Source organism: Taeniopygia guttata, chromosome 11 (genome assembly GCF_048771995.1).
Source record: "Taeniopygia guttata chromosome 11, bTaeGut7.mat, whole genome shotgun sequence".
Classification (NCBI taxonomy): Eukaryota; Metazoa; Chordata; class Aves; order Passeriformes; family Estrildidae; genus Taeniopygia; species Taeniopygia guttata.
This window is the reverse complement of record NC_133036.1, coordinates 9,835,508-9,844,774: the sequence shown is the minus strand read 5'-3', so window position 1 is coordinate 9,844,774 and position 9,267 is coordinate 9,835,508. Positions and strand designations below refer to the sequence as shown.

Sequence of the window (9,267 nt, the reverse complement as noted above, 5' to 3'; positions counted from 1 at the left end):
CGCACGAAGAGGGGGTTTGAAGCGGGCGAAGCTGCGCGCAGCGCGGAGCCGGCGGCGCCGCTGCCCCACGCCACGCGCGGAACCTCCGCGCTGCCCTGACCCACGCGGGGCCCGAGCCGCGCTCCCCAGGGCTGGGAAGGGGCGCAGGGAGAGGGCGGAGGAGCCGCACGGCGCGTCGCGGTCACGCGTGGCATCAATCACGGACACACGCACACACACAGAGATCCACGCGCGGTGCCCTCCGCGGCGGGCAGGGCTGCGGAGGGCAGCCCCCCCCATCCCCACCCCGGGTGGGGCAGGGCGGCGTGGAAAGGGCTCTTTAAAAGCTGCCCACCGGCGGGGAGCGGCGGCGGAGGGGCCGGCACGGGGCGGCGGAGGGGCCGCCCGGGAGGCGGGGGGGGGGAGCGGCTCGGGGCGGGGATCTCCGCTCCGCGCTTACGTCTGTCAAAGGAGCGGCAGACGCCGCTGCGAGAGATAAAGTAACAGGCGAGCGGCGGGGCCGGGGGCAGACTCGACAGCCACCGCGATGGGAAGCAGCTCCCCGCAGCAGCGGCAGCGCCAGCCCAGCTAAAGGCTCCGGAGGGGACGGCGGCGGCCCCGGGAGCCCCGGGAGCCCGGCCCGGCCAGGGGCAGGCGCAGGCGGCGGCCCCGGCTCCGCTCTCGCAGCAGCCGAGCCCGGCTCGCTTCCACCCCGCTCCCCCATCCCGCCTCCCTGCGGCCCCCCCCGACCCTCCGCCTCTCGCTCGCCTTCTGCAGCCGCGCTCGGATTTAGGGATAGAAGTGGGAGGAGGCGGCAAAGGGCGGGGGGGGTGGGCGGGGGGTGTCGTCGCTTCCATTTGTTTATCCACGGAGGGGTGAAGTCTCCCGGTGGAAAGCGAAGCCGCCGGGGGGCCGGGGTGGTGGGTGAGTGGCGGCGAGCCCCCAGCAGCGTGGCCTTCGGCGGGGGCGCTGGGGGGGCGGCGGAGGAGGGCCGGGGCTGGGGCTGGCCGCCGCGGACCTGGCCCTAGATGACTGCAGAAGCGCAGCAGGCTCTGTCCTCTCAGCCCCCTCCTCCTCCGGTGCACAGCAGCTACGGCCCCATGTCCTCCGTGGCGGAGAAGCAGCCGCAGAGCTCGGCCATGGACGCCGCCTCCGCGGGGACCGGCGGCGCGGCCGGCAGCGCCCCGGGCAGCGGCGGGGCCCCGGGCAGCGGCGGCCCCAAGGCGAAGAAGACGAACGCGGGGATCCGGCGGCCGGAGAAGCCGCCTTATTCCTACATCGCCCTCATCGTCATGGCTATCCAGAGTTCTCCCTCCAAACGCCTGACCCTCAGCGAGATCTACCAGTTCTTGCAGAGCCGCTTCCCTTTCTTCCGAGGCTCCTACCAGGGCTGGAAAAACTCGGTGCGCCACAACCTCTCGCTCAACGAGTGCTTCATCAAGCTGCCCAAGGGCTTGGGACGCCCGGGCAAGGGCCACTACTGGACCATCGACCCGGCCAGCGAGTTCATGTTCGAGGAGGGCTCGTTCCGCCGCCGGCCCCGCGGGTTCCGGAGGAAATGCCAGGCGCTGAAGCCCATGTACAGCATGATGAACGGGCTCAGCTTCAACCACCTCCCCGACAGCTACGGCTTCCAGGGCTCGGCCGGCGGGCTCTCCTGCCCCCCCAACAGCCTCTCCCTCGAAGGGGGCTTGGGGATGATGAACGGGCATTTGTCCAGCAACGTGGAGGGGATGGGCCTGGCGGGACACTCCGTGCCCCACCTGCCCGCCAACGGTGGGCACACCTACATGGGCGGCTGCACCGGCTCCTCGGCCGGGGAATACCCGCACCACGACGGCTCCGTGCCCGCATCCCCGTTGCTCCCCGCCGGCGGCGTGATGGAGCCGCACTCGGTTTACTCCAGCTCGGCCTCGGCGTGGGCGCCCAGCGCCTCGGCGGCCCTCAACACCGGCGCCTCCTACATCAAGCAGCAGCCCCTCTCGCCCTGCAACCCCACGGCCAACCCGCTCTCCTCCAGCCTCTCCACGCATTCCCTCGACCAGCCCTACCTGCACCAGAACAGCCACAACACCGCCGACCTTCAAGGTAAGGCGCGGCCACGCGTGGGGCGCATCCGCGGCCGCGGGGGTCGGGCTGGGCTGAGAGCCCCGCGTGGATCCCGGCGGGGCCGCTGCCAGCCGGGATCCCGCTCCGGGGGCGGCTTTAGTGCTGCTCCCGAGGGGATGCTGCCTTGCCCTCGCTCCTCGCCTGCTTTCCCTGGGGCAGCCGGGCACCCGTCGGGGCTCTCCCCGGGGCTGGCTCCCCGCTCTCCCCGGGGCCGGCTCCCCGCTCTCCCCGGGGCCGGGGCTCCGCTGTCCCTGAGGCCGGGACTCCGCTCTCCCCGGGGCCGTGTCCCCGCTCTCCCTGAGGCCGTGTCCCCGCTCTCCCCGGGGCCGGCTCCCCGCTCTCCCCGGGGCCGGCTCCCCGCTCTCTCCCCGCTATTCCCGGCTGCTGCTCCACGTCCAGGGCCGCCCCGGGCCTAAGGCCGGTGGGGCTGAGGCAGCGGGGAGCTGCCGGGAAGGAAAGGCCGGGGATGCACCCTTGGGCTCTCCCACCTCCATCGGCACTTGAAAAGGAAGGAATTCCCCATCGGCTGCTCCGCCATCAGCTGTGTATTTCACACGTCTCAGGGCCGCGTTTTCCAGGCCCTTCACCTCCCTCCATCCATCGCCCAAGCCGAAGCCGGTGGCCTGGACCCTCCAAATCCTCCCGCGCCCCAAAACCCCGGCTGGGTCTCGTCCCTGGAGCTGTCGGGGCTACATTTGCCCTGGCTCTTGGGCCTGAGATGGTGTTTGGCCGGGGAGAGGCCTCGGCAGGGACGAGGCCAGCGCTGGTTTCGCTTTGCTGCCCGAATTCCCCTCGGGGTGCGGTGGCTGCGGGGCTCCGGTGGCACGGGGCGGGCCATGGGGCAGATTTGGGGACAGATTTGGGGGCACATTTGGGGGCACATTTGGGGGTCCCTGCCCATCACCCCGAGCCTTGGAGGCGAGCGGGACGTGCCTGACAGAATCGGCTGTGAGGCGGCCAACAGATGGGTCAAAACCACAAAGCGAAGCGGGGTAAAAAAATCATCAGAGCTGCAGAACCGGGAGGCCGGGCCGGGGCAGTGCCCACCACGGGCACGGTGGGGCATTTCCCGGAGCTTCTGGCGGAGCTGGGAATGCGCCCCGAGCAGCCACCGGGGCCATGCGCGGCCTTCACCGAAACTCTCCGATTATCACCCAAAGTGGCGCTCCCGGGCAGGGCACCCCCAATTCCCGGGGCGCTTTTCCATGGGGACGGCAGGAGCAGCCCACTCCTCCTGCTCTTCCCGCTGCCCCGCTCCGCGCCCGGCGGATTTTGGGAAAAGCAGCAAAATAAATATGCAATGTTGAAAGCAAACCAAAAAATCCCTTCTCCTCGCTGTGCCCTCAAGCCGGGCAGGGCATTGCCATCCCGGGGCTGCGGGATTTTCTCTGCCGCACCTGCGGAGCCCCGATGTGCCGAAACACCCCCAAATCCGCGCTCGGACTCGGGTGGGTTGGGTGGTTGGGATTTTATTTTATTTTTTTCCAACCCCATTTCTCCCTGCCCTGGCGGATCTCTTGGCGCTGCTGACCATCTCTCCCCCCGTCCCGCAGGCATCCCGCGGTATCACTCGCAGTCTCCGAGCATGTGCGACAGAAAAGAATTCGTCTTCTCTTTCAACGCCATGGCCTCCTCCTCCATGCATTCAGCGGGCAGCGGCTCCTATTACCACCAACAAGTGACATACCAGGACATCAAGCCGTGCGTTATGTGAGCCGGGGCGGAAAAACCCCCGCTGCTGGGGCCGGCCGGGGGGTTTGAGCATCCCCCAGGACTCTCGGGGTGCCACAGGGGGTGAAGCGAGTCCCAGACGGATTTTGGGCAGCAGGAACGGCGGCGGCAGAGCCGGTGCGGCCCCGGGAGGAGCGGAGCATCGGCCGGCAGTGAGAGCCCGCAGCGTCCGTGCCTTCTTCTGCTCGGGGAGGGATGCAGGAGACAGCAAAAGCAGCCCCCGCGCACATCCCGAAAGCCCCGGCTGCGAGTTTGGGGTGAGGCTTTGCCAAATGAGGTTTTGATGCTTCTTTTAAAAAAAAAAAACAAAAAATGAAATCGCAAACTCAGTTTGGGAGTGTTGGCAGTGAGCGATGCCACCGGCTCGGGCTGAGTGGGCTGGGAAAGACCCCGAACTCAAATTCCCTCGGTGCCGTCTCACTTCGAACCCGGAAAAATACTTTAAAATTTTTTTTTCCTTCTTTTTTTTTTTTTTTAAATTTTTTTTCTTGCCGGCCAACACCCAGCGGGCAAAAAAAAAAAAAATCTCTCAGAGGGATTTTTAGGAACTATTAATTTTGGGTTTTTTTTGCCTGCATAAAGACTGCAGGATCAGACCCTATGCAGAGAGAACAAGGCACTTTGGAAAGAGACAGCCATGCTCATCCTGTTATTTATTCTACAATTCTTTTTTTTGTTGTTGTTGTTGTTGTTGTTGCTAATAATCGAGACACGAATAGTCTCAGTTGATCAGTATTAAATCGGGGAATCTCTGTTGGCAATATTTGCCATATAGATTTGGGGTTTTTTTAGTTAACCTTTGTAAATTTGCAAGCGACCGTGGTCTCTGTGTAAAGACAATCCTCCATATGTTTTTATAGAAATATATATATAATGAAGGATTATTCCCCTCCCTCCCCTCTCTATTTTTTTTTTTTCCACCCACCCTGACGTTGTACAGTTCGGTGACACCTATTTTAATTCTTTCTGCACTGTATAAAATTGTAATTATGTGGGTTTGTTTTTTTTGATTTTTTTTGCCTTTTTTTTTTGTGTATGTTTTGTCCCTAAAGAAAAAAAAAATCCCGAAATAAAACCTGTATGTTATTTGTACATGGGCTTCACGATTGTATGAGCAGCAAATAAACGAGAATGCGGTGTAATTAAGCTTAATTAATGAGGAGTCCGGCCCTGCAAACCCTCGGGCAATAATTCCCCGTCCCGGCACAGACTCAAAACCGACTTTTTAGGGTTTTTTTCACCTTGGCGGAGTCCTGGTTGCCAATTTCCCTGCCGGGAAATATTTCAATTGAAGATATTGAAATGCAGAAGGAGGAAAAGCGGCGGTGCTTTTTATTTTTAGCTTTTTATTATTAGGAATATTCCATTTTTTTCCCCCCCAAGGTTAAAGGCTGTGTTTGACAGCTCTTTGAGGCTGCCGGGATGGAGCCCGCGGCTCCTTTTTATTCTTCCTCCATCCCGAGAATTTTCCAGCTCCTTTTTTCCTCCTCCTCCATCCCGGGAATTTTCCGAGCCGGCAGGAAACTTCCCGCGGGCTTTTTCCCGCGTGAAAAATGAAATAAAAATTCATAAAATTGAAGGAAATTTACCCAAATTAACCCAAATTATTAGGAATGAATAAGCAGGAATAAAAATTAAGCGCATCAGCTGCACCATCTCCGTCGTGCACGGGGCAGTGATAAATTTGCATTTAAATATTGGTATTTTCCTGCGAAATTTGGGGGGACTGGGGCTAATTCAGGATCTTCCAGTATCGGGAAATTTTTGCTTTAATTCGTGGACCAATCTGTCTTGATCAATATTCAATATCAATGCCCATAAAAAAGAGATGCAGGCGAATTAATCTGATTACGTGGTTGTGGATTTCTGCCTTTCTAGAGGGAAATTTAATCAGTGCACACTAATTAGCCCAGCTCTGTGCAATCAGCATAATAAAAATCCAAGTGTGCTGTAACGAGGGAGAAATTTATAATATTATTGTAATTAAGGCAAAGCTTTATTAGAGTTGGGGGAGGCCTTTTCAGAGTGGGTTTTTTAATTGTTGTTTTTTTGAGGAGCGTTATGGGGTTTTGGGCGTTCTTAAAATTTTTTTTTCAATGTTTTTGGGTTTTTTAAATCTCTGTTTAGATCTCTTTGAGCCAGCAGCAATCTGCCTGCAGCATTATTGGTTTTCTCTGTTTTTATGCTTTTCTGGGCTGATCTTTCCCCATCCTTGTTGGAGGCGAGCGCGTTGTCTCCATCCTTTTTGGTACAAGCTGAACATGGAGGGGTTTTTTCACTCCTGAAGCAAATACCTGTACGAGGTGTGGCTTCAAAAATAGTCCAGGGTTAGGAGCTGAGCTCCTGGAAATCCAAATGTCACTCCCGAGGTTTGTTTGCATCCCGTGGGATTGATTTGGGATCCTCCTTGGCGTTCGGTGCTTGCGAGGCTCGGGGGGTTCCGTGCCTGCTCCCCACCAAAGGCTGCTGTGATTCATTCCTCTGCCTCCCGTGGCTTTTCCAATCCTGGAAAAACAGAGCCGCTGCATTCCGGGGACGCCACATATTCCTCAAGCCACTGAGCGCAGTCTAAACAGGAGCTCTCCATCCCAGAGCCCTCCAGCAGCCAGGAGACACCAAAACCCCCCAACTCCTGCGAAAACCCCTGGCCCTGAACTCCCCCCAGCTCCTACAAAGCCCCCCAGCTCCTGAAAACCCTCCCCAGCTCCTGCAAATCCTCCCCAGCTCCTGAAAACCCTCCCCAGCTCCTGCAAACCCCCTCCCAGGTCCTGCAAATATCCCCATCTCCTGCAAAAACCCCATCTCCTGCAAACTCCCCAGGTCCTGCAAATCCTCCCCAGCTCCTGCAAAACCCCCCCAAGCTCCTGCAAATCCTCCCCAGGTCCTGCAAACCCCCTCCCAGGTCCTGCAAATATCCCCATCTCTTGCAAAAACCCGAGGTCCTACAAAACCCCCCCAAGCTCCTGCAAACCCCCCAGGTCCTGCAAACACCCCCCAGGTCCTGCAACCCCCCCCAGTTCCTGCAAACTCCCCCCAGTTCCTGCAAACTTCCCCCAGTTCCTGCAAACTCCTCCAGCTCCTGCAAACTTCCCCAGTTCCTGCAACCCCCCCCCCCCCCAGGTTCTACAAACCTCCCCAGGTCCTACAAAACCTCTCCAGTTCCTGCAAACTCCCCCCAGGTCCTGAAATCCCCCCAGGTCCTACAAACCCCCCCAGGTCCTGCAAACCCACCAGGTCCTGCAAAACCTCCCCAGATCTTGCAACCCCCCCCAGCTCTCCATCTCCAAAATCCCAGTGTTTTTTTTCCCAGTATTTTCAGTGCCAGGGAATGGCAAAGCCCAAGCTGCTCGTGCTTCTCCAGGGGTGCCGGGGCTCTGAGAAGAGGTGAGGGGGGACAAACATGCCCAGAAATGCCATGGGAGCCCTGGGAGAGCGGCGAGGCAGGGCTTGCTCAGAAACGTGGGGCAGAAATGTGGGATTTGCTGCTGGAAAGGCTCAGATCCGGTTGTGCTCATCACCAGCGAGCTGCTCCTCACCCCTCACATCCCAATCCTGAGGGAAAACATCACCTTTTCTTCTGGGCTTTCGGCATTTCCACTACAGCAAACAGCTTCTCATTGCTGATGCCCTGTGCAGGTCCAGGGGCTTTCTACAGGGATGGAATTGCCCAGGAATTTTCTACGGGGATGGGATTGCCCAGGAATTTTATACAGGGATGGAATTGCCCAGGAATTTTCTACAGGGATGGAATTGCCCAGGAATTTTCTATGGGGATGGAACTGCCCAGGAATTTTCTACGGGGATGGAACTGCCCAGGAATTTTATACAGGGATAAAATTCTGGAGCACTATGAGAAGCAGAGCCCAGTGTCTCCAGGCAGGATGTCCCCTCTGGATCAGGGGACATTGGTGTCCCCAGGAATTCTGGTGGCAAAGCATTTCCCTCTGCTCCTCCCAGGATGTTTCCCCATCCCTATAAGGCCACCACGGAGCCGGAGCCGTGTCTGCCACTGTCACCTGCCCGTGGGCTCGTGGGGGACAGAGCTGCAGGGAGCAGCTTTGGGACAGTGCAGAGATCCCAAGGAAGGCCTGGAAGAGGGGATGTGGGGCTGGGTCCCCTGTGGGGGGAACACATTTTTTGGGAGGTTCCATTGGGATGATCTGCAACCTTTTTTGGGAGGCAGCATCGGGGGTGAATGGTGGTTAGGGGTCTCACAGGGATCCTGGGCCTGGAGGATCCTGGGGGGTTTGGAGGATCCTCGGGATTCTGGAGGATCCTGGGGGGTTTGGAAGATCCTGGGGGGGGGGGTTTGGAAGATCCTGGGGGTTCTGGAAGGTCCTGGGGTCATTGGATGATTCTGAGGATTGGAGAGAATTGGATGATTCTGGGGGACTGAGGGATCCTGGGGGCTTTTGGACAATCCCAGGTGGGTTTGAGGGGTCCTTGGGGATTTGGAAGATCCCGGTGGGATTTGGATGATCCTGGAGCTGTTGAATGATGCTGGGGGTGCTGGATGATCCTGGTGGGATGGGATTTGGATGATCCCGGGGATGTTGGAAGGTCCTGGGGATGTTGGATGATCCCGGTGGGTTCAGATGATCCCGATGTGTTTGGATGATCCCGGTGGGATTTGGATGATCCCAGTGGGTTCGGACAATCCCGGTGGGATCCGGGAGATCCTGAGGGTATTGGATGATCCCGGTATGACCTGGATGATCCCGGTGTTGTTGCGTTATCCTGGTGGATTTGGACGATCCCGATGGATCCGGATGATGCCAGTGGGATCCAGAGGCTCCCAGGGGTGTTGGAAGGTCCCGGTGTTGTTGGACGATCCTGGTGGTGTTGGGTGATCCCGGTGGATCCAGATGATCCTGGTGGATCTGGAGGCTCCTGGGGGTGTTGGAAGATCCTGGTGGGATCCGGACAATCCTGGTGGGATCCAGAAGATCCCGGTGTTGTTGGATGATTCCGGTGTGTCTGGATGATCCTGATGTTGTTGGATGATTCTGGTGTGTCCGGGCGATCCCAGTGGATTCGGAGACTCCCGGAGTTGTTGGAAGATCCCGGTGTTTCTGGATGATCCCGGTGGACCCGGATGATCCTGGTGGATCTGGACAATCCTGGTGGGATCCAGAAGATCCCAGTGTTGTTGGATGATCCCGGTGGATCTGGACGATCCCGGTGTGTCCGGACAATCCCAGTGGATCCAGACGATCCCGGTGTGTCCGGAGGCTCCCGGTGGATCCAGACAATCCCGGTGGGATCCAGAAGGTCCCAGTGTTGTTGGATGATCCTGGTGTTGTTGGATGATCCCAGTGTTGTTGGATGATCCCGGTGTTGTTGGATGATCCCGGTGGATCCGGATGATCCCAGTGGATCCGGAGGCTCCCAGTGTATCTGGACAATCCCAGTGGATCCGGACGATCCCGGTGGATCCAGAAGATCCTG

General features: G+C 58.7%; 2 protein-coding genes across 3 annotated transcripts in view; one reads left to right on the top strand and one right to left on the bottom strand.

Moving 5' to 3' along the window:
* The first annotated feature begins 5 nt into the window (after positions 1 to 5).
* Positions 6 to 4,961, top strand: FOXF1 (forkhead box F1). Its single transcript, XM_004175297.5, has 2 exons — positions 6 to 2,067; positions 3,642 to 4,961. Exons 1-2 carry the CDS (start codon positions 1,008 to 1,010, stop codon positions 3,800 to 3,802), a joined length of 1,221 nt encoding a protein of 406 aa, XP_004175345.2. The 5' UTR covers positions 6 to 1,007; the 3' UTR covers positions 3,803 to 4,961.
* Positions 4,962 to 5,148: 187 nt separating this feature from the next.
* The window catches only part of MTHFSD (methenyltetrahydrofolate synthetase domain containing), a 29,083-nt gene continuing 24,964 nt past the window's right edge, over positions 5,149 to 9,267 (bottom strand). The window contains exons 8-9 of one of the 2 annotated variants that reach the window (XR_012057702.1): positions 6,114 to 6,324; positions 5,149 to 5,354 (exon numbers count right to left, since the gene is read on the bottom strand). Coding sequence is in view for 1 of the 2 variants with exons in the window: in XM_072934248.1 (XP_072790349.1) it covers positions 6,178 to 6,324 (147 nt within the window). In the remaining variant the exon portion in view is untranslated. Of the gene's footprint in view, positions 5,355 to 5,765; positions 6,325 to 9,267 lie in introns of those variants that run through there. The other variant, XM_072934248.1, reaches the window with a different exon arrangement.